Source organism: Plecotus auritus (genome assembly GCF_963455305.1).
Source record: "Plecotus auritus genome assembly, chromosome: 7".
Taxonomy (NCBI): Eukaryota; Metazoa; Chordata; class Mammalia; order Chiroptera; family Vespertilionidae; genus Plecotus; species Plecotus auritus.
Genome location: NC_137774.1, coordinates 169,034,434 through 169,059,484, shown reverse-complemented (window position 1 = coordinate 169,059,484; position 25,051 = coordinate 169,034,434). Strand labels below are relative to the sequence as shown.

Here is a 25,051-nt window from a genome sequence, read left to right as displayed (position 1 = left end):
ATATTTTATTCGTTAAAAAATTAATATATCAGCAGAAAACAGCAGTCCTTATCTCGTTCAGTTCTCTTAGATCTGTTCTCAATAGGAATCAATTTCAATTATTTTTAGCATTGTCTTTTATACTTCTATACATTTTCTTCTTACCTCTGTATTTTAAAATATAATGTTGGCCATGAAATTTTTATGGATTAATCAATATTAGTTATTATCTACTAACTTCTTATTGGGGCATATGAAGACTTAACTCTCCCATAAACCCCCAACCTCCATCATCTTCATTCAGTTCCTACACAGCTATCGCAACTTGTAGGTAAAACTTTATAGTCAGAATTTACATCACACTGACGAAACGACCATGTAAAACTGCTCACTGCTAGGCCAGGCAGTGTAGTAAACCATGATTAGATTCTCTTTCTTATACAGCCATTTGCTTTTTCTGAGCCTCATTTTGTTCACTGGTAAAATATGTGAACTGGCCAAATCCACACTTTCCCCCCAAATTTCCTTTAGCCACAGTACGCTTTCTTCAAACGTAAAATAAAAGAGGGATTCAGTATGAAAAGCAGGTTTTTGCCCATTAGCCTCCCTGGCCCCAATTCCCATCCTCCCTTTTCCCCCTACAGCCTCCTACCCACCCCCCCGCCCCCTGTGGCCCCTGAGGCACATCTGTGGGGCACAGTTGAAACATCAGCTCTGACAATGATCTGCTCCTCAGATCACTTCCTTCTGATTATATCAGTTTCCTTTCTAAGTAGCAAGCATCAGGAGCCCAGACTAATCTTTCCCTTGAGGCTGAAGGCTGACCTAGAACATCTATTAAAAATGGCTGTCAACTTCAGCAAGAAGGTGGGGGGGTAGCGGGGGGAGTAAGAGATCAACCAAAGGACTTGTATGCATGCATATGAGCATAACCAATGGACAAAGACACTGGCCGGGGTTGGGGGTGGGGGGTGGGGGGGTGAGAGCATGTCAGGGGGGTTGCGGGGGGAGGCTGGGGGAGGTCAATGGGGGAAACTCTTTTTGGGTCTAAAAGCACCACACATGATGTCATCAGCGTCCTGAGCCATCTCAATGTTTACCTACTACAACGTGCACCTGCTACCTGGTTTACATCTCTCTGAACACTGCTCAGACCAAGGATGTGCTGTTCGGAGGCAAGGGCTTAATTAAGAAGCTTTGACTCCTTATGATAACCTGCCAAGGCACTAACACACCAGTAATTAACAGGTTTTAGCGTGGCACAAAAGGTATTCAATACTTTTGAATGAATGAATGAGATAGAAAAGGGAAGTCTACTGGGAATCTTGGATGGATTTCAAAAAAACAACAAGCTCTATTACTTTAATTTAGTCAAAACTAGTGCTAAATACATATAAAGTGGTTAGACATTATACCTTTAATAACAAGTTACATGCTTATGGATCTTACTGTATAAGAAAATTTATAGCTATAGAACTAAAACCTCATTTTCACTTTATTCTTAATTATCTATTTTCCTTTCCCGATTTCAATGGAAGTATGCACGTATCATAGAAGCTTAATTAAAGAGCTGAAGTTAACGATAAATGTGCGAACTTCTACAGTTATCAGGTCTCCTTACACTTTTTAAAAATATGTTTTTATTGATTTTAGAGAGAGGGGAAGGGAGAGGGATAGATAGAAACATTGACGAGAAAGAAACATCGACTGGCTGCATCCCACATGCCCCCTACTGGGGATCGAGCCCACAACCGGCGCATGTGCTCTGTCTGGGAATCGAACCAGTGACCTCTTGGTTTATAGGTCGATGCTCAACCACTGAGCACCCCAGCCAGGCAGGTCTCCTTACATCTAATGTAGCTAAATAAGGCTTGCCACAATGAATCCATGTCTGTCTGTGAGTGAAGTGAACAATCTGTGAGCCTCTGAAAAATGTTCTCTGCAGGGAGCTCTGAATCTATTCTCATTATTTGAGCCAAATATACATCTAGTGTGATGAGACAGATGCAAGTGTCCAGCACTTAGTAAGTGCTCAATAAATGCTAACTACTACTGCCCTGGCTGGTGTGGCTCAACTGGTCAGGCACCATCCCGTGTACTGAAGGTTGCCAGTTCTATTACCCTTCAGGGCACATGCCCAGGTTTCAGATAAGGGGCACGCAGGAGCCAGCTGATTGATGTGAAAGCTCTCACATCCATGTTTCTCTCTCTCCCTCTCCTTTCCCTTCTCTCTAAAAGCCAATAAAATATTTTTAAAAAATGTTTGCTGGTACTGTTTATACAACTTACATTGAACACATTACAATCTACCAGCTCTTAAGTTCCTATGTAAAGCTGGACATGTAATTACACAGAAAATGGCCTGAACACAATTCCTGAGACCCACGAAACTAATGAAACCATGATAGTCGGGCAGACCATACGGCTGCCTAGAAAACGGCACCAAGTGTGACCCTACAGTGAGAACAAGGTAGCTAGATGACGCCAGCCCATTTAGCTCCAAAATGTAACACAGACCAAGGAAAAGGAGAACATGAAAAGAGAAAGATTGCGGAGTGTCACAATTTCAATATTCAACAATAGGTTAGCTAGGAAGCCAACATGTGACTCACTCCCACTCTGGCACTCAATTCCCACCACGCCAGGCTGGGCCCTACACTGTGGCATGGCACCTGCATAGATTAGTGACTCACAATGGAGGAATCATAGCTGAGTTTTTCACATTTAAAAATAAATCATAAAAAAAGGGATGCAGTGTAGTTGGTAGCAAAGAACACTATATATTAGAAGTCCAAAGATCCAGTTTTTCTTAACTCTGCCATTTCATAGTAATTTGGCCCCTTAAATTCCTTGTGCTGTAGTTTTCTTCGACTGCCTTGGCTTTCTGACTTGATCACCGTAGAAATCAAATGAACTGTTGGAGACAGTGCTGTGCAGGAACCAGGAGGGGTTGAGCTACATGCAAAGTCCTAAGGTTAGTGGGGTCTTGTTCATCCTAATCATTCTGCTTCTTTCCCCACAAAGAGATGCCAGATGAGGCAGAGGAGTGGATGCGAAGTGTAGCATTAAAAATGCTAAGAGCTCCTGACCTCAGTGTGCCCCTCTGTGCCAGCTCCCTCATAACCTCGGGGAGGACCGGAGTCTCCTTCCTCCACCTGCTTCTCCAGCTTTTCTCTTTCTCCCAGACCCAGGAATTCACCCTCTGGACTTTAAATAACTTGGGGCTTCAGTACCTTTTATTACTTGCTTCATGGTGATCTCAGTTTAACACTTTAGTAGAAGACAATTCCGGTTAAATGATAATGAATCCCCTTGTTATCACTGCAATGTGCTCCACGCTTTCCCAATAAACTTAGTCCCGAGTAACAAGCTCTTTTCACATGCTGTTTGCACTTGATGACAACATTTCATTCACCGGAGGCAGCAGAGCGTTCCCAATCTGTAAGAGTCTGCTTTACATCAAACCCCACTTTCTGCCCGCATTTTCTGTTCACTGCCTCCTAATGTGGCTGCAGCATATGTCCCCTTGGAGGCACCTTCTTTGGGAATGCCCTCGTGATAACGTGAAGGTAAATTCTGGAAGTTGGTTGTTCCTTAAGAGACCAGGTCTTGAAGCCTCTGTTCCTGCTACCTGAAACACACATCACCGTGCCCCCCCATCACCCCACATTCAAATGGCCACACCTGCCTACCCTTCAGGACTCAGCTCAGGTGTCATCTCCCTCTCCAATGCCCCGGCTCCAGTGTCCGCAGACACCCCAGTACTTCCCTCCTTCACTGCACATGCTATCGCCGTCGATCTCCCTTCACACCCCCACCCCAACACTAGACTCCAGCTCACTGAATGCTGAGATGATTGACATCCACATCTATGCAACGAGTGGAGTGCCAGGCAACCACAGTGATCAAAACTGCTGTCTGAATACTGTCATTTTGATTGGAGGAACTCAGAGTCAGAGCTGTACACCACCATGTGACTCAGGGTTAGAGACCACTCGAGGCTGCTTTCTGGTCCTGAGACACATGTCTGTACCATACCAGCACCTCTGAGCTCACTAGAAAAAAAAAACAGCTAGAAGGAGTGTGTGTGTGTGTGTGTGTGTGTGTGTGTGTGTGTGACAGAGAGAGAGAGAGAGAGAGAGAGAGAGAGAGAGAGAGAGAGAGAGAGAGAGAAAGAGAGAAAGGGCTTGTAAGACTGAGAGACAGACAAAGGCATGATAAGGGAAGAAGCACAGACATCTCATGACTGCAGAATGACACATGCAGCTTTACACGCAGAGAGAGACAGTGAATGACAGTCCCTCCACTGCCTCTCCAGCTCCTCCTAAAGCATCAAGGCTGCATCCATCCCCTAAAAAGAGGGGCTACAAAGGCAGGACTTGGCAAGAGAAGATTCAGTACCCTGTCTGGTGGCACAACAAAATCTACCACAGCCTCTCTCTGGGCTTGCCAACATACGCTGAAAGAAGCCTGGATGTCACCACCCTGGAGTCTTCCTTCTTCCTCCTGGTCTCAATGCCTAAACCAAGTGAAACAGCTCCCATATACACCCACAGATATAAAAGATCAGGGCCTCTGCATTACCAAACATGTGACTGTCAAGTCACCGTGGTGACTGATGTGCCACATAGAAAAGTGGGATTTGCCAAATAAAGGAAATCAAGGTACACGGAATTAAAGGACAAGAGGGTGCTGTTACTCACACTGAGTTTACCCTCATGGGCTATCTGTGGCCTTTACCCCTATTCCATAGGGTTTCCAACAATCGACATGGGACTTTGCTAGAGAGACTTGGCGGGTGCTAACGTGGAAGGCGGTTGCTCTGACAAATGGTTTCTATAAGGCAGATGTAATAACTGTTTGTGGTTACAGGCACGTTCTCAAGGGGAGGACTCGCCAAATGAGACAACACACACAATCTTCAGGGCTATGAGATCTTCGAACAGAAGGCCATTGTTCTTCCATATAATATAGAAATCTTTATCACAGCCTTCTGTTCTCTCAACTACTGCATGGTACAATCTCTGGCCTAAGGATGCAGAGCCCAGGGATGAACAGGAATCGTTTTCTCTTTCCACTCATGAATTGTCCTGGTAACAGAAAGCTTCTCTTAGCATCACCTTTCCCTTTAAGAACTGTGCACACGCAGTCATAGAATTTAAGGTATTAGTTTAATTAAATTCTAGAAGGTATTTTAAAGGGGCTTGTTGGTTGTTGGATTGAGTTCTGCTGTTTTTCCACATTTTAACACGTTTTGCAGGCATTTCCATCATTCCGGGAGAAATAAAAAGGCATTTGCATTTTTTAAAGGTGAATATTCTTTTCCAAACAGATCCAGCCATGAATTATTAACAAATTATAAAATATTGACAAGCTTTTATGAATGGAAAATAATTAAACCAGCTGGAACTATGTTAAGTATCATTTATCCTAACAAAGGAAGGTTTAGCTGGGGATTCTTTTCAATGTTGCTGAAAATTATCTCACAAATGTTTCCCAGTAAAGAGTTTCTTAAAAATATCCTTTATATAAGTTGGCTTTTGGTAACACATTTGGTCCAAAATTAATAGGATTAGTAAACCTCATTTACATTTTATAATTCCTGTCCCCAAAAAGTAAAGACAAGTACAACAGCATCCAAGATTTCCATATGACACCTTCACTACCAAACACAAATTGAGCTTCATAAAAACAGTGTTCACAAAGATTTATTCTCAACTTTTCATGACAATATAATTATAATTCTTTTGATCGCTTCAGAATGCAGACCTCCTACTGTAATAAAAATAAAATCCAAACCTGTTTTAGAAACAGAGCTCTCATTTATGTTCTTTAAAACAGGTACCCAAGCATTGCTTGTTTCCAATAAATGACAACTATGACTGAACTTCTTTGCTTTTGTGCTCGGAAAGCTATACCCTTAGGAATACACCTCCAGCACTGATGCTAAGAACAGAATACTTTCCTTTCCACTGTTAGTGGTGATGGTACTCGCCAGATAGAAACGTTTAGCAAAAGAAAATGGAGGCCCAGAGGCAGAATACACAGATTCTCAGCTTGGTTTTACTCTTAATTCTGCACTTGACTTTTATCAGAATATTTAACATCCATGAAATGTGTTTTGTCTTTGAAAGAGAAACAATAAGACCTATTTCTCAAGAGTACTGCCATGATGACATAAAGGCAGTCAGCAGAAAATTGCTTGGAAAGAGTGAAAAATGCCCTATGTGTTCAAAGTAGCATTATGATTTAAAGAATTAGTGAGTTCCACAAGTATTTTGAGTCCTACTGTGCATCAGGCATGATTCTCCATGGCTGTTAGGATAGACAGGTCCCCAGGCTTCATGGAACTGACATTCTAGTGAAGAAGGCAGATGAAGAAGTGGGGCTCTTATTTTATACAACACAGTAGCTGGGAAAAGCTTCTCTGGTGTTTTAAGCAAAGACTTGAGTGAACTGAGAGAGCAAGCCACGCAGGTACCTAAGGAGGAGCATTCCAGGCACAGAGAATAACAAGGCAAGGCCCCTGAGGCAAGAGGATGTTTGGAATGTTCCAGAAACTTACAGGAAGGGAGCATGGCTGGAGCTCAGAGGATGAGGGAGAATGGTAGTAGATCAGAAGGGGATGGAGTCAACAGACCATGCAGGACCTTAGAGACAACAGTAAGGACTCTGAACTTGAATTTAAGTGAGATGGAAAGCCATGGAGGGTTTCCGAGATGAGGAAGAAGTAATGTGATTGATTTCTATTTTTAAAAACATCACTCTGAGTACTGTATGAAAAACAGACCACCCACGCACGTGTGTGTTTCCACCCAACTCTTCTGTATGCTCTTTGACAACAGGAACCTAATCGTTAATCCCTCAACATGCACTGTCTTCCTGCACCCCAGTGCCCCTTCCCTCAACCTGCAACACTAGGACCAAGCTCTGGCCCATCCTTCAGGTCTCCAGGCAGATGCTGCATCCCATGGACAGCTCCCTTATAAAGGAACTGGATGCTCAACACTGCACACTCTACTTTATACCCTCTCCTATTTTATTTATTTATTTTTACTTAATAAATCTTTATTGTTCAGATTATTACAATTGTTCCTCGTTTTTCCCCCCATAGCTCCCGTCCACCCGGTTCCCACCCCACCCTCTACCCTTACCTCCCCACCACTGTCCTCATCCATAGGTGTACACTTTTTGTCCAGTCTCTTCCCGCACCTCCCACACCCCTTTCCCCCCGAGAATTGTCAGTCCACTCCCTTTCTATGCCCCTGATTCCATTATATTCACCAGTTTATTCTGTTGCTCAGATTTTTAATTTACTTGATTTTTAGATTCACTTGTTGATAGACATGTATTAGTTGGTCATAATTTTTATCTTTGCCTTTTTCTTCTTCTTCCTCTTCTTAAAGAATACCTTTCAGCAATTCATATAATACTGGTTTGGTGGTGATGAACTCCTTTAGCTTTTTCTTATCTGTGAAGCTCTTTATCTGACCTTCAATTCTGAATGATAGCTTTGCTGGGTAGAGTAATCTTGGTTGTAAGTTCTTGCTATTCATCACTTTGAATATTTCTTGCCACTCCTGTCTGGCCTGCATAGTTTCTGTTGAGAAATCAGCTGACAGTTGTATGGGTGCTCCCTTGTAGGTAACTAACTGTTTTTCTCTTGCTGCTTTTAATATTCTCTCTTTGTCTTTTGCTCTTGGCATTTTAATTATGATGTATCTTGGTGTGGTCCTCTTTGGATCCCTTTTGTTTGGGGTTCTGTGTGCTTCCTGGACTTGTAAGTCTATTTCTTTCACCAGGTGGGGGAAGTTTTCAGTCATTATTTCTTCAAATAGGTTTTCAGTATCTTGCTCTCTCTCTCCTCTGGCACCCCCATAATTCGGATGTTGGTACTCTTGAGGTTGTCCCAGAGGCTTCTTACACCATCTTCAAATTTTTGGATTCTTTTTGCTTTTTGCTTTTCCGGCTGAGTGTTTTTTGCTTCTTTGTATTTCAACTCTTTGACTTGATTCTTGTGGTCCTCTAGTCTGCTGTTAGGTCTCTGTATAATATTTTTATTTCAGTCAGTGTATGTTTAATTTCTAGTTGGTCCTTTTTCATATCCTCAAGGGTCTCGTTAAATTTATCGGCCTTTTCTAGGAAATTCTTGAAAAACCTTATAACCGTGGTTTTGAACTCTATATCCAGTCATTTGTTTTCCTCCATTTCTTTCATTTGTGATCTGTTTCTTTGTCTCTGCATTTTCGCTGCTTCCCTGAGTTGGTAGAGTAGCTTTGTGTGGTAGGTGTCTTCTAGGGCACAGTGGCTCAGCCTCCCCAGTTACCTGAGGTGGACACTCTTGGTGCACCCCTTTGTGGGCTGTGTGCTCAGCCTTGTTGTAGTTAAGTCTTGATTGTTGTTGGTATCACTGGGAGGAATTGACCTCCAGGCCAATTGGCTGTGAGGATCAGCTGTGTCTATGCTGGGAGAACTTCTGTGCTGGAGACACTCTTATGAGACAAGACTTGCAAGATTGCAAAAGCCTCTATGCTCAGCTTGGATGGGGCGGAATCTCAGGGCGGAGCAGACAGCCTTGGTTTCCCGTCAGCCCTGCCCTATGAGGCCCCTGGGTCTCAGTGTCCCTCAGTAATCACTGCAAGGACCTCTGAGAGAAAGCCGCCCTCGAGTTTCACCCGCTGCCAGACAGTCCAGTTTCTCCCCGAATGAGTTGGGGTTCCCAGAAACTTGCCCGGAACTGGAGTTCAATGCAGTCCCTCCTGCTTTAGAAAACCAGCCGCGCACTCAGCCTCTCGTGCATTCAGCAGTCAGTCCTCTCAGCGCGTGCCTCCAGACCTCTGCCTTCCACGGCTCCCAAGTCTCAGTGTGCTTTCTTTTTCCTGACAGTCCAGATTCCCCCCAAATGGGTCTGGTTTCCCAGCGTCTCGCCCGAAACTGGAGTTCAGTGCAGTCAGGAGTTTCTTTCTCCCTCCCGCTTTAGAAAGCTAGCCACACACTCAGCTGCCTGTGCACACAGCCGCCCATCCTCTCCGCATGCGAGCCTCTGTACCTCAGCCTTTTGTAGCTCCTCTGAGTCTCAATGTGCTTTCCTCTTTTCTTCTAGTTGTAGAATTTCCACTCAGCCAGCTTTCCTGTGGTTCTGGATGATGTCCGTTTTGTCTTTTAGTTTTAGTTTTGATATTGTTGTGCAAGGCAGCAGTTTAGGTGTTTACCTATGCCGCCATCTTGGTTTCTCTCCTACCCTCTTCTATTTTAAGTATTGATTTCAATGACTCTCTCTCCATGAGACTCTGAGCTGCCTAAAGGAAAGACCATATCTTTCCAATGTTTATTTCCTCAGACCTGATTATGATGCTTGGTGCCTGGTCCTCAATAAATATTTGATGCCTGAATAAGTAGGTAAATCAACATACTCATACAAGGTAATTCTACCAAATTTCAAGCAAAGAATCAAAGAATATTCCTTTGGTCATTCATAATATCTAGAGATGGGAGGCACTAAGCCAACAAATTCATAAAACAGTGGCTCACTCAGGTGTGACTGTGCAGAGGTAAGAGTGAGCCAGATAACAAGATTACAGGGGAATGGTGGACACAATATTCACAGTGCCTGCTGTAGGGGTAGGAACAGAAAATACCAAGGGTGTCTGCCTTTCCCAATGGGGCTGGGAGATAGTCTCTGCTCTAGGGGGTCTAAGCAGAAGGAGAGTTTCAGGGAAATGAGAATGATGTCACTTGTGTGTGTGCTGCTGTTGAGGTGGGTGTGAAACAACCAGGTGGAGTTGTGGAGGTGTCTACTAAGGGAAAAAAAAAACAGTTCTAGAGCTCATCAGAGTTCCAGTGTACAATTTCAGTGTGGAAATAAGGAGTCCAGAATAAAAAATAGTAGTTGGTGCCAAAAATTTAGATAGCAGCCAAGAAAGGTGTAGAGGATGAGACGAGCATAGAGGCAAGGATGGAGTTATGAGGAATCCTGAAAGGAACCCATGAAGAAGGAGACAGGGCACCTAGGGATCCAGGCTGGTGGGGCAGCTCTGTGAGCCTAGCAATATGCTTTACAACCTTGGGCCCAACACTACAGCTGCAGATAGCCAGAAGGGGGGAAAAGAAAATCCAATGAAATCTGCTTTGCTATTAAGGACATGGCTCAAAAATTACACACATTGCAACTACTCAAACGCCATTGACCCAAACTTGGTCACATGGATGCATCAACATGCAAGGAATTCTGGGAAATGTAGTCTGTCCCTGGGCTAATATGTATGTGCACAGGTAAAACTTGGAGAATTCTAATACAGAAGAAGGGGAGGTGGATGCTAAGAGACATATTTTGATTTTCAGATTGCATTACGTACTTTGCTGATACCTATCTCACCAAAGCAAAGCGTGTTTTGACTCACTAAAATGAAAAAAGAAAAAGGAAATTCTGAAACCTAAAGCTTCAAGTAAAGGGCAGGTGTGGGCAGGATGCTGGTGGAAAGGTAGCTTTGGTGAGGATGTGACAGGTATGCTATGATGAACAACAGGCTGGATGACACTGAGAAACTCCTACCTCCACCACTTACCCAGGCAAGTTTCTCACCTGCCCCCATCCCAGTCTTCCTTCACAGGGTCACTGAGAGGCTCCCGAGATTCAGTACGTGCGATGCCAAGCAGAGGGCCCTGCACCTAGTAAGGACTCAAACTGATACTAATTTCATTTGTTTCTTCCCATTTTTAGAATGCAGAAGAAGGACATGTCAAGAGATGAAAAGAAGCTCAAGAAAGAAGGTGGCTGGACACCACAAAACTTGGCCTACTTTACCATGTGGCCTACAACCGTGATGTCTAAGCTTCTAGGGAAATCAGGCCACAATGCCAGGTGCACACCAGTGCCTCCCGTGGGGTCTCCAGAGGCAGCTTTAAGACAGGGAAGCATTGGAAGGTTCCTCTAGAGCAGCCCTGGCAGGCAGCCTGGTTCCAACACCAGCAGCTGCTGGCTGCTTGCAAAGGCTGGCAAGGAAAGAGTTTCCTTTGTCTCATGAGAACAACAACTACACAGACATGCTTCTAAAGGTCAGGTAATGCTATATTTAGAAGCCACCTGCATCCGCTCCCCTCTGATGAAGCTGTACCTGAAAACACCTGACAGCTCCCCCCCTCAGAAAAACATGCTGCCTCAGAATACGAGATGATATGTCTTTTCATGACAATGAAAGTTTTTTTTTGTTTTGTTTGTTTGTTTGTTTTTAAATATATTTTATTGATTTTTTACAGAGAGGAAGGGAGAAGGATAGAGAGTCAGAAACATCGATGAGAGAGAAACATCGATCAGCTGCCCTCTGCACACTCCCCACTGGGGATGTGCCTGCAACCAAGGTACATGCCCTTGGCCGGAATCGAACCTGGGACCCTTGAGTTCGCAGGCCGACGCTCTATCCACTGAGCCAAACCGGTTAGGGCGACAATGAAAGTTTTAATCCTTCGTGGCAAATTTTTCACTCTTGCATCTTACAAAACTCACGGGACTTCTCCCCTAAGCTGTTCACTGAATCCTTCGGCAGAAGTTACCTGGCATGTCTACCAGAACAGATGGTTACCTGGAGAGGCTACCCGAAGTGAAAAACCTGTCTCCCCTCCATCTTTTTCCCAGCCTCTACCAACTGTTTGGCCAGAGTAAAAGATGCAGGAGAGAAGCAGGAGGTCTTGGTGTGGCTGAAGCTGAGCCAGTAACAATGAGTCCAGGTGAACAATAGACAGGAGCAACCACACATCCTGGACCACAGAGAGAGAAAGTGAAGCTGGCAAGAAGAGAAACCTCTCTTGGTTAGTTTTCAAGATCTTAAGTGTGAACAAATCACTGTTATTACTTTAATCATAAATATATTTTTATTAGTTTATTCAAGTGAAAGTATCTAGGGAAAAATACCTAACTTCAGTTGTGTTCTAAAACTCAAGGCCATTTCCCACTGAGAGAAGAAAAAGAAGAAATGGTAACAAAAAAATCTCTTGCTTCTGTGCAAAGCGTTAGAAGGGATTTCTAATCAGAAATTTGAAGTACTTTCTTTTCCTCTATCAAAATTTCCAGCTGAGGAGAAAAAAAACCACCATATTTAAAACAAAGAGAATTTCTAAATACAGGCCTAATGTTTTGAAAACAACTGCACCAAAATAACTTAAAATGAGTCGGACTTAAGTAACAACAAAAGGAAAGTCAGAAAAAGTGTTGTCCAAATAGACATAATGTTCCAGAAAATTGGACTTCATTTGCATGCTTGGCATCCTTCTGCCTCTGAAACGAGGTACTTTGGATGCTTCTGCAAGGCATCTCTTAGAAGCAACCTGTGCTGGTTTCATTTCCAATGTTTCATATTTATGCTCCACTGCTCACTTCCCACTGTTTACTAAACAGTTTATGATAATCCCACATTTATTACAGTTTTTACAACAGAGCCATTTCACAGCACACATCTCTCTGTAACAGAACTCCCCATGGGAAGCGAGTCAGAAGCCCATCTTGCAGCTCCATGATCTCCCCCTGTGCTGCATCGCTCAATGAAAACAGGATACTTCCACTCAGGATAGCAGGTCTCAAGGTAGGAACAGGCAGCATTTGCTTTAAAGCTAAGAATTTTAAAGAATAAATGGAAATGGACAAAGGGCACAGAAAACAAAGAGGGTACCACCCAATAGCAACATTTCAAATGATCCAAAGTCCATGGATTCAGGTCAGTAAAGCGGTTATGCTCAGCTGGTCCAAACACATTGAGTTGGAAACAAGGAAGGAAGAAAGTTACATGGATTGCTCTGAAGTTAGAAAACTGGGCTTCAGAGTCAGGGACCCCCAAATCTCATCTCAGCTCCTCTAGTTATGTGAACTCAGGCAAATTACTTCACTTGTCTGAAGCTGTTTCTGGAACCATGAAAGAGGCCTATGGTCAAGTTCGTGTGCTCGTGCACTCAACAAGTGCTTAGTGTGCTGTTGGCACTTAGTGAGCTCAATACATGGAAACTATCATCATCACTATCATCACCATCATCATCATCATCACCACCATCATCATCATCACACCACCACCATTGCCATCATCATCAAATGTAAACTCCATGAGGTCAATGATTTTTGTCTACTTTTGGTCAGTGCCTAGCACTTAACAGGCACTCAATAAATATTTGATGATTTGTTAAAATAAAAGTATGATACTTTTCAGAATCAGGATGCTTTCTGCCACCTAGTCCACAGTTTTCTAACACCTTCTCCAAATGGCACCTCACAGCCTTGGTAAGAGGCCATATTGTCCATCTGAAAATAACTGTTGTTGAAAGACCTATATTCTGCTATGTTTTTCATTTTTCACATGGATAGCAGCCACTATAATCATCTTTAAAACGGAATCAACACATCTGCCTTGACATCTTCTCATTGCTTTGAAGACGTTACAGCTTTTACTTTGGATGTGTCTACAAGGCAAACAATCAAAGAAGGTCCTGATGTTTGTGCTTCATTCAAAATTAAACAACCATGTAGTAAATGATAATAAGTAACTGCCTTTATTTATAATCTTCCCCTCAAAGTAGAAATGCTATCAACTTGAATAAGCCAAAAAAAAAAAAAAAAAAAATAGGCCATGAGTATACAGGATTTTGGCCTATTGAGAATTTCCAAAAGCAGCACGCGTTACCTTTGCAGAATGTTCCATGGTAACCACCACCTTGGTTTTGGCACTGGACACCAGATCCATAGCACCTCCCATTCCTTTCACCATCTTTCCCTGCAAAACGGAAACAGAAATTAAGAAGTAATTCTCTAACTTTCATTTCTTTAGTATGTGGCAGAACAAAAGTAACTTGCAAGAATAAGCCACTGGAATAATTAATGAGAGAAAAAACATTGACCTTCATTGCTTAGTACATGAAGGTTTACAACCTTAATATTTCGTTTTTCTTTCATTTTAAACACCTAACCGTCACTACTGAGTCTTTAATTACAGACCCTTTCTAAAGCTCTCCCTTGGATATTGTGCAGAATAAAATGCCATTCGATGGTAGCCTGAGACGCTCATGGTGTTTCCCTAGTAATGATTAATATTAAAGGTGGGTCTGTCTTTCTCAAATGACATTTATCTTGCTCTTAGAAAAGCAAACCAAAGCGAAATGAAAAATAGATTCCTGCTCAGCAAAAACAGAAAACAGGCGCAGAGTTCAGGGTCCTTTCGCCATTACCACTCTATTTTTGTCCATCTGTCCATGTCCTCATTCATTAAACATTTCGCAACCACCTGGTATGTGCCACACTCTGAATAATTCCCACTCTCTTTTCTCTCGTGGTTGCAGAGTTTTGGAAAAAGCAAGTGTTTCCAGAGATGATGAAATAAATTCGCACTCTAGTATATAGAGGAGAATGTCTTCTAACATTGAAAACGCCTTAAAATTTTATTTGTTTTTTACTCCAAGTGCTTTTGCTGATTTGACAGTAAACACTTTCAGGGCTCTCGGCTCCGTTCCCATAATTTCGTAGCTATAAGGAGATTTGGCAACGCACTCACACCTGGTTTTAAAACAGTCTCAAATCCCCTGCTTTAGGAAATATTTTAGAGGTCAATGCACCACAGCATGAACGTGAATTAAATGTGCAGTATAAAGGGGAGGAGCAGGCAGTCGGGATGTTTTCGTGGGTAGCAGCTGGCAAGGCGTGAGGGGCGGGAAGCAGGAAAGGAGTGGAAGGTACAAAATGTGTCTTCGGACACATGTAAGTTTGAAGTGAAGCTGAATCCATGTGGAAATGTGTAATTTTATACTTCTATCAGCCATGCCTTCATCCCCAGTCAGCAGCAATTTTACTACGGTAGGCACCAGGTCATGCTATTTCTGTGGACAACACTGATACCCCATGGAATGACTCATGGATAAGTCAGGGAGGGAAGCAATAAATGCCTAGCATAAACTCCAACACTAAGGAAGTTTGGGATTTTCAAAGCATCAAATGACACAAAAGCAAGTCCATTTTCAAATGTCTCAACCTGCTGTGCTAAGAAAATCCAGCCAGTCTCAGCATCCACAGACTATGTCCTTGGGCTAGGCTCTATGGGTATAAGTGCTAGAAGAATGATGAAGCCAAAATAATAATAATAATAATAATAATAATACCCAGAAAACCAAGCTAGTGTGTTAAAAGTCCTTGCATTAAAAAAAAAAAAAAAAAAAGGCATTCCTGAATGCAAATATACCGCAGGCAAATTTTGTTCCCTGTGGCACAATGAATATAGGTAGAAACTTATAAAAGCCTCAGACTCTGGCCAATTTAAATGAATCTGAATTACACATTTTAAACCATTGTCAATTATTTCAGAAATAGTTATAGAGCGTCTACTGGGTACAAACACTGTGCTGGCAGGAGTACAAGGGGCTCTAAAACATGGTGGAAGAAATATTTTGTTTCTGTTAAAAATAAATTCTTGTGTGATCCAATGTAAATGAGCCTTCGTTACTCACAGAGTCAGGTGGTCTGATGTCTCACCTCAAAACACACGCTACAGATTTCAAAGCACGATTTTCATACTGAAATACTGATTTCCATGAGTGAAAAACAGTCAAGGTTAGGTGCAGAACCTGAGTCTATTCTACTAACCCGCTGGGTGATGTTGGCAAAACACCAAATCTCTCTGACTTTGGGTTCGTTATCTATAAGCCAGGAATCAGCATATCTGCCCTATGGCAGAGCTATTGAGAGGAGTGCATGAGATAATGTATAAAAAATTGTGTATTATATAAAGTTTATAAATGTGTTGACGTAAATCTTTATCGGTCAAATTAGTTTACTGAATGTCTAGTCTGAGCCTGGCCCCATACGAGGTTTATCAAACCAGGTTTCTTTTTTTGTCATAAACCTTATCTGAGGGAGGGAATGCATCCATGAGTAATTCAAGAGACTTGGACCCAACTTCCTTCCCCCAAAAGAAGCACACCCCACCTCTCCCTCACTCACAAGGTAGAACTAAGAGCCTTTCCCCCCGGGTCCTTGTCCTATTCAGTATGTCATTCTATCACAGCAAATTTCAACTTTTTCTCTTTCCTCTTCTTTTTCCTTTTTTACATTGTAAGTGCTTGGATGAATGAGTGGATGGACACAGATTAAACTAACATAGGTATGTTCCCATCTGGCAGAACACAGGAAATGCAGCTGTCTGGGAAACAGAGAGGGAAGAAAGGGGCTGGGGACTTCCCAGAGGGAGTATTTCACAAAAGCAGTCTTCCAGACGGGAAAGAGAACAGCGGTACCATCTCATACAAAGCATTTCCAGGAAAAGCCTTCAAATATTTGGTTTTTCTATTACTTTCAGTATGTTCATTGTATTGGAAAAAGAAAACATTTCCCTCCATTTGGACTCCCAAATGATTTCTGAAACAGAATCAATGACTAAAGGGAAACAATTCACTCTATTTATACCAGCAGGAAAAACAACACAGGGTTGTTGTTTCCATACAAAAACTATATACCAACAAATTGGGTAATCTGAAAGAAAATGAATAAATTCCTAGAAACATACAATCTTTCAACACCAAATCAAGAAGAAACAGAAAATCTGAGCAGACCAATTACAACTAATGAAATTGGAGCAACAATAAAAAAATTCCCAATAAACAGAAGTCCCAGACCAGACAGCTTCACAGGTTTACCAAACATTTAAAGAGGAACTAACACCTATCCTTCTCAAACTATTCCAAAGTATTCAAGAGAAGAGAAGACCCCCAATCTTATTTTATGAGGCCAGCATTATCCTACTTCCAAAACCAGATAAAGACATTACAAAAAAAAATAAAATTATAGGCCAGTATTCCTGATGAACAAGATGCTAAGATCCTCAACAAAACATTAGCAAACCGAATCGAGCAATACATTAAAAAGATCATACACCATGATCAAGTGGGATTTATTCCTGGGATGCAAGGTTGGCACAATATCCACAAATCAATTAACGTGATACATCACATATACAAAATGAAGGATAAAAATCATATGATAATATCAATAGATGCAGAAAAAGGTTTTGACAAAATCTAGCACCCATTTATGATAAAAACTCTCAAAAAAGTGGAAATAGAGGGAACATTTTAAACGCTACAAGTGACATACCCATAGCTAACATCATATTCAATGGGGAAAAACTAAAAGCAAGATCAAGAACAAGACAGGGATGTCCGCTTTCACCACTCTTATTGAACACTAGAGGCCCGTTGTACGAAGAGATTCATGCAATAGGCCTTCCTTCCCTTGGCTTCCAGCACCGATTTTCCTCTGGCACCTGGGACCTAGGCCTTCACTCTGGCCAGAGTCTGCTGCCTTTGCTACAAGCTCCAACCAGAGTCTGCCGCCTTCCTCTTTGCTGCAGACTCCGGAGTCTGCAGTCTTTGTCTTCACTGTGGCACTAGCCGCTCCTGTAGATCCCTTTGCCACACCCCTTGCCCCAGCCGGCCACTCAGAGCCTGGAGCAGCTGGGCAGCCGCCATATTTCTCCTAATTTGCATATTCCCTCCTGATTGGCTGGTGGGTATAGTGGCGTGATGATTAATTTGCATTTTTCTCTTTTATTAGTGTAGATAGTGCACAGGAATCAGACAAGAAGAAGTAAAAGGCATCCAAATAGGAAAGGAAGAAGTAAAACTATTATTTGCAGATGATATGATTACTATGTAGAGAAAACCCTAAAAATTCCACCAAAAAACTACTGTAACTGACAGTCAGTAAAGTAGCAGGATACAAAATAAATATCCTGGAATCAGTTGCTTTTGTTGTTGTTATTGTTGTATTAATCCTCACTCGAGGATATTTTTCCATTGATTTTTAGAGAAGAGTGGAAGGGACAGGGAAGACAGAGAGAGAAACATCGATGTGAGAGAGATACATGGATTGGTTGCCTCCTGCCTTCAACCAAGTATGTGCCCTTGACTGGAATTGAAACCAGGACCCTTCACTCTGCAGGCCGATGCTCTAAATACTCAGCCAAACCGGCTGGGGCTTGGTTGCATTTTTACACACCAAAATGAATTATCAGGAAAGGAAACTTAAAAAAACAATCCTATTTACAACTGCAAAACAAACAAACAACAACAAAACACCTAGGAATAAATTTAACCAAGGAGGTAAAAGACCTGTACTAAAAAAAATTATATAAGACACAGAAAAAAGCAATTGAAAAAGACACAAATACATGGAAGCATGTCCCCTACTCACAGTGACCTCCAGGCACTGGCCCATAAAATCCTCTCACACGAAATCTTCAATCTTTTTTGCTTTCTACAATCTGGACACTTGACCTCCAAGGTAACCTTGGAAAATACTGAGCTTTCTTCAGTTTCAGTCCTTAAAAGATTGTGTATAACAGAGCCCACTTACTCAGAACCACAATGCATTGTTCAATACGAGTGTGGGGAGCGGGAGGAAGAGAGACAAAAACATATAGGGGTGCTAAGCCACTGAAATTGAGAGGCTCATTTGTTACAGCAGCCAGCATGAGTGATATGATGATGTGGTGCCCAAAGGAGTTCTGGGAGGGTGAGAATGAAAACCAAATGCTACATCTATCCAACAGAGCAGGGTCCTGGAGCAGGCCTCTTAAGGGGGATACGTGGGAGTGGGTATATGCCAGGTACTGAGCTAGGCACTGTAATGCACCTCTATTCAAATGTCCAACACACTGCTTGGCATTGTACACATATGGGATGCTGACCTGACCTCCATCTTTATTTTCCTTCTCCAAACCCAACTCCCTATTCTACATACAAAACAAGAAGCTGATAAAACAGGGGCTAAGGAGGTAAAAACATGCCTTAAAATAAATCACAAGAGAGAAAGTGACACTTGGAGAAAAACAGGCCTATAACGAAGAGGTTTTGGGGTCATGCTTGGAGCCCTGGACCAGAGTGAGACAACGTGTGGTTTTCTCTAAATCTCATCAGCAAACATGCAATTCTTGAATGGTGCCACTTTCGTTCTGAAATGTATTCTGTCTAGAATAATGGAGAGATGATTGCTGGATACTCATTTCACAGCCAACTCATCTTTTTGCAGTTAAGGGCTGACCCTGACTGATATCAAGGATAGAAAGATAGAAAGAATACTGCAAAAGAGAGAGAAAAAGAGAGAGAGAGAGAGAGAGAACTAGAAATGCTGCATGCGCTATTATAACAGATACACATCTTTTCTAAAAAAAAAATACTAACTCAAGTATCATCATTAAATCATAAATATTTATTGAGGGTTTATTATAAACCAGGTACCAAGATAAGATGAATATAATTACCTACCTTTTTCTAGAAAATAGAAACTAAAATCATTATTTTAAATATATTCTCCTTAATTTGACACTACTTCCTAATTGATACTAGTAAAGCAATAACATTAAAAAACCTCAGAGCGCCCTAACAGGTTTGGCTCAGTGGATAGAGCGTCAGCCTGCGGACTCAAGGGTCCCGGGTTTCATTCCGGTCAAGGGCATGTACCTTGGTTGCGGGCACATCCCCAGTAGGGAGTGTGCAGGAAGCAGCTGATCGATGTTTCTCTCTCATCGATGTTTCTAACTCTCTATCCCTCTCCTTCCTCTCTGTAAAAAATCAATAAAAAATATTAAAAAAAAAAACAAAAAACCTCAGAACACCAAAGTACAAACATTAAATTGTATTTCCAAAGAAATAGTCACTCAAATTCTAAATATGACCTTTGGTAACATTTTAAGGTTTTAATACAATCGAACTGTTCTGTGAAGTGCTGTTTAAAATAAACATACCAAAAATCATTCTTGCCATCACCTTTATGCTTGGCATATAAATAATAATAGCTTATATGAAGATTATTTTTCCTTCTAAATAGTCTGGTCTTAAGTTAGAAACAAGTTACAATATAGAAACAATTTTTAAAGCATTTTAAACTAATGTTATGTGCCTCGCTGGAAAATGTGAATCGATTGGACGTAAAATGGAAAGATAGCTATGCAGTGATCTATTAATAAAACCAGGGCTTGCTCAATATTACACACCACAATCCACATGTAAGCCTCTTGATTTCCGTCTCACTTCCTCGTTATTGAAAAATGCTCCAGGAAAGAAAAGGACCTCTAAACACGTTCCTAGCTACAGTAGGGACGAGGGAAACTAGGACACACAATAACATTTATTTAAACACAGAGAGACAGGTTATAACTCCACTTATTAGGGAAAATAAAAGGTGTACAATCTGCCTTAGTTTAGCAAAGTTATGACAAAGTTACAACGGACTATTTTTCTTTGTTATACTTTGCATTCGAAACCAAGAAAAATGCAAGTTTCCGTTCAGAGAGGGATTGCATTTCCCAGGAGATGTGCATTGAGAACATAAACTAATAGGGAACTGGAAATATAATTATAGTCTCCTGCTAGGTAAGTTAACAAAATTGCTCATAACAAATTGTCATCAATCATAATGTGGGCTCAAAAGGTGTCCAAAAAAAAGCAGTACTTGGGTGAACTCAGAATTTTATTTTAGTAAGTTCTCCTTTGTCCTTGTCCTCTCGGGGACCTTGTTTCATTAATGACCCCCTCCCTCCTGGTTCTCCATCTCCCCGTCTCTGTAGCTCCTCTCTGTTGATCTCTCAATGCCCTGAAATCGCTTTCTGCCTTGACCGTGGTCTTGAAGTGAAGACAACTCAATCAGGTCTCTCATATTTAATCATCTGATTCAGTAGACACTTTGTGAGTCTTTCTACTACATTCTCACTATTTTCCACCAACTCCTTGAAACTGTCCACTCCTGGCTGCCGTGGTACAATACCTCCCTCCTTGAGGCTCTCGGGCGCCTCCTGGCATCCATCTTCCACACCACCTTTGTGTGCCGGCCAACTTCAAAGCTCTGTTCTTAGCCTCCGGCTCTTGTTTCTTCTTGTTCTCAAAGAGTAACTTCTCAGAATATAACCTTACCCTGTCTCTGATGATACCTAAAGCCACATTTCCAGCTCAAATCTCTGCCTCCAAGTTTCAGATATCAATATTCAAAACCTCCCCGGTCACCCTGCAGCACAGTTGGTTAGCTGCTTCCCCAAACTGCACCTTCTTGTTGGTGGGCACATAATGAGGCTACATTTTCCAGCCTCGCTTGCAGTTGGAGACAGTCATAGGAATAAGCTCTGGCCGATGGGAAGTGGGTGAAAGTGATACAGAACAGAGCTGAACCATAAAACTACCCAAGAACAACGCTCCATGCTCCTCCCCTTTCTGCAAACCACACATTGAAGATGGCAGAGCCACGGGATGAAAGGAATCTCGGTCACCGAGTTACTGTACAGAGAAGAACAGCCACTCGCTGTGGTTCTATGGCAGTGAGAAATAAAAACTTCTGGAATATTGTGTTAATCATTACTTGGCTAAGCTCAGTGTTGTCTAAACCAAATCAAGCATCTTTTTTGCTAATCTAATCCCTAATGTCCCATCCCCTAGTAGCCATCTATCCACCTCAAGTTCCAAATCAGAAACTTCCTATCTCTTGTCTCTCTATCGCTATCTATGTATAATCAACCAGTCATCCAATCACAAAGGACTCCAATTTCCCCAATATTTCTTGAACTTGACCTTTTCTCACCCTAGTTAAGATCCTTGTGATTTCCCTCTAGAGTATTATAACAACATCCCTAATATGGAACCTCTGTCCAGCCTTGTCCTTCTCAAATCCTTCCAACCCACAGCCATGAAAATAATATCTGTAAAATGAGCATTTCACATCATCCTTGGCTAAAACCTTCACTAGTTCCCTAGTGTTTCAGGGTCCAGTCCAAGTGCCTCAGCCTGACATACAGGCCTGTGAGAACCTGGTCTCAACCTGCTCTTTCCTCACAGCCCAGCACCCACTTCTATGCCAAGAAGTTGCTTGTACACAGCATATGGCTTCGCTGTGTCGCGAAGTCCCTCCCACCCTCATTCCATCATGTCCTCCAGATTACCTTTAACGCATCAAACCATGACCACTTTTCTAGGAAAAGGTCATGTGCCCCTGTACCATCCCAGCAACAAGATTAGATCAGGACCTCTTCTGGCTACTCTCACAGCATCTTTGCTTGTCACCATTTTAGAATTTACCACTTGACTTGTCTGAGGTCAGGGCTGACAGCCACTGGCAGGTAGTGGCAAGGCCACACAGGTAGCTATAATTGAAATTCTCCTCTTGAGAGGCACCCTAGCCCCTCTGTAATCAACCTGCCCCCACTGCCGTCATCTTGAAACTTAGAATACCACAGAGCCTCCCAGCCCCCTCCAGCCACGACTGACATCTGTGCTGACTGATCACATCTCACCTGGCTCATGAGTCCTAGTGCCCTAAAGAAATCACTTAACGTCACACAGCAAAAATGAGTTCTCTTCCTGGCTATTAACACCGATTACCGCATTTATAAAAGTATAAATACATTCAATAATGTCTTCCTGGTTCACTTATGAAACCTCATCTCTCCAAGTAAAGAAAAAGCCCCAGGGTGCATAAAATTGATGATAGGTCATTAACTCTACTTTGAACAGGAAATTAATAAGCATCTATTAAGTTAATAGTTAGAAGCATGAAACTTTCATGTTCTCCTAAGGTACAATCAATGTATGACGAAGTTTGTGCTTATAAATGAGGCACTTTAAAGAGGTCAACCTCTTTGTATAGGGTCAAAGAGACCAACCCTCCGAGCTTTCTATTTGCTGGGTTAATGAAATGGACAGCAGGAGGAAAACTCTGTGCTATACTTAGCTCTGTTCTGAAGCTGCAGTTTCAGTGTTCAGAGTCTATTCATAATTCTGCAGAGAGGAAACAGATCAACCTGGCCCGGGAAGCTCAGCTTGCTTTATCAGGCCCCCTCGGGTACCTGTGCCCAGGCATTGAGCACCGCTCCAGGACACACAATTTAATATGATTAAGTAGTAGGATACAATAAATAAGTTATTTAATTGAGTTTATGAAATACAACTAAACCCTCGAGCTTCTGGTCTTTTCCATTATCCAAAACAGAATAAGCACAATCTTTTAAAATCTAAGGGTAAGTTATGTTCTGCATTAATAAGCTCTCCCTTCCATTGGTCACTGAGAGAAATGTATGAGAATTATATGAAGTTGGCCACATGTGACCATGTGTGACCTACAAACACAGGACTTTCACATGGTTGGATCGAACTAATGTTCTAATGGTGGGAAAACAGACCTCATTTGTTATTACAAAATTTTTTTAAGGTTTATATTATTTTTAGGAGATCCCTAGATAATCACAACAAAAATGACAGCTACAATACAAATGGAAAGGTACCAATTATTTTTATGTCTCCATGTACTAAAATAGAGCAATCCCCTCAACAACACATTCACATGAATGTTAGATTATTCCTTAAAAAAAACAACAGGAAATAGTCGTTCTCAGAAATTTGACTTTCTGATTCTCTAAAGAGGGCAGGATTGGTTGGGATGAAGGAGGAGGATGTGAGGATTAGAATGACAGGCAGGAGCACGCTTGCTCCATCACTGCCTCCCACCGTCTGCAAAGCTCTAAAGAGCAAATGACAGAATTATTATAATTACGCTGCCATCTCTGACAGCTGGATCGAATTTTCACCGAGACACAGGGGCTGAAAGAACATTATTAAGGAATACATTGAAATCATTACTAGTGTTTTTATCCACAATAGAAAAGATCAAAAAATAATGTAGCAGAAAATTTAAAAGTAAAAAAAAAAAACACAAAGAAACAAAACACTCACTTAAGAACAATTGTGTAAGAATGCTAGGTCTACCAAATGTGGTTGCCCTACTGAGCAAGTGTCAGAGGCTGAGGTGGAAGGAATAAAACCATTTTGATTCCACACTGTTAATAAGTACTGTTTATTCCCAAGATGTCCTCTGGGCTTCACGGAATTTAATGCCTGCTAAGTACCTCCCACGGGGGGTTAACACTATGAACATTAATGGCGAATTGATGACCCTTTGGTCACTGTTTGAGCTTTGATTTGTTTCCTCCTGCACATGTCCTAACGTGTAAAAGGGGGACCAGCGCCTCTCCATGTGAAGCCAGTCCCAGCTCCGGGTTGCTAAGAAAGCACGAGCCACTTTGGGGACTAAGAGAACCATGAGCAGTATCCTTCCATGAAGGTTCACATCCCGGACTAGTGTGAGGTCTCAGCTCAGGAGGGAGAAGCAGGTCCTCCTGGTGACAATGACCCACCTCCGGAGCCATGGAGACCACCAAGGGCAACGTCCCTGTCGGGGGTCCCCAGGGCACAGGCATCAGTCTCTCCTCTGAAGAGTGGAAGCTGAAAGTGCAGTGAAGGTACAATGGCTCCTCCCCACAGAGGGAGAATGAGGTAAAGAGAAAAACTTCTTCAAATACTGAAATGGGTTAGAATAATTATTTCAGGGAATTTGCCATAAAGTTTATACTTTTAAAAGATACACAACAAGCCAAAACCGGTTTGGCTCAGTGGATAGAGCGTCGGCCTGCGGACTGAAGGGTCCCAGGTTCGATTCCGGTCGGGGGCACGTAACTTGGTTGCGGGCACATCCCCAGTGGGAGGTGTGCAGGAGGCAGCTGATCGATGTTTCTCTCTCATCGATGTTTCTAACTCTCTATCCTTCTTCCTTCCTCTCTGTAAAAAAATCAATAAAATATATATTTAAAAAAAAAAAAAAAAGATACACAACAAGGAAAATTGAGAGAACATTAATTTCTTTCTTCTTATCTTTTCAAGTCAGTACCACCAGAGCAAGCTCTTGAATGGGAAAAAAAAAAAAAAAGCCATCCTATATAATAAAAACCTAATATGCAAATCGACCAAACAGCGGAACAACTGGTCATCAGGGGGTGAGGCCGGCAAGTGGGTGGCGCCAGGCCATCCAAGGCGGGTGCCAGTGGGCAGAGGAAGGGGACAGCAATCGGGGTGCTGCGGCAACTGGTGGCAGCGGAGAGGCAATCGGGGGGGTGGAGCTGGCCCCCGATTGGCCCACCAGGACCTCCTGCAGAGGGAGGCCAGACTGCGGCTTAGGCCCACTCCCCATGCTAAGCCATCAATCGGACATCCCCCAAGGTCTCCCAGACTGTGAGAGGGT

The 25,051-nt window shown here is 42.3% G+C and overlaps 1 protein-coding gene across 2 annotated transcripts in view; it reads right to left on the bottom strand.

The window, feature by feature from the left end:
* OXCT1 (3-oxoacid CoA-transferase 1) overlaps nucleotides 1–25,051 on the bottom strand; it is a 140,692-nt gene that overhangs the window by 23,329 nt on the left and 92,312 nt on the right. For both annotated transcript variants that reach the window (XM_080680331.1, XM_080680332.1), the window contains one exon: nucleotides 13,641–13,730. In XM_080680331.1, the coding sequence (XP_080536457.1) occupies nucleotides 13,641–13,730 (90 nt within the window). The remainder of the gene's footprint in view (nucleotides 1–13,640; nucleotides 13,731–25,051) is intronic.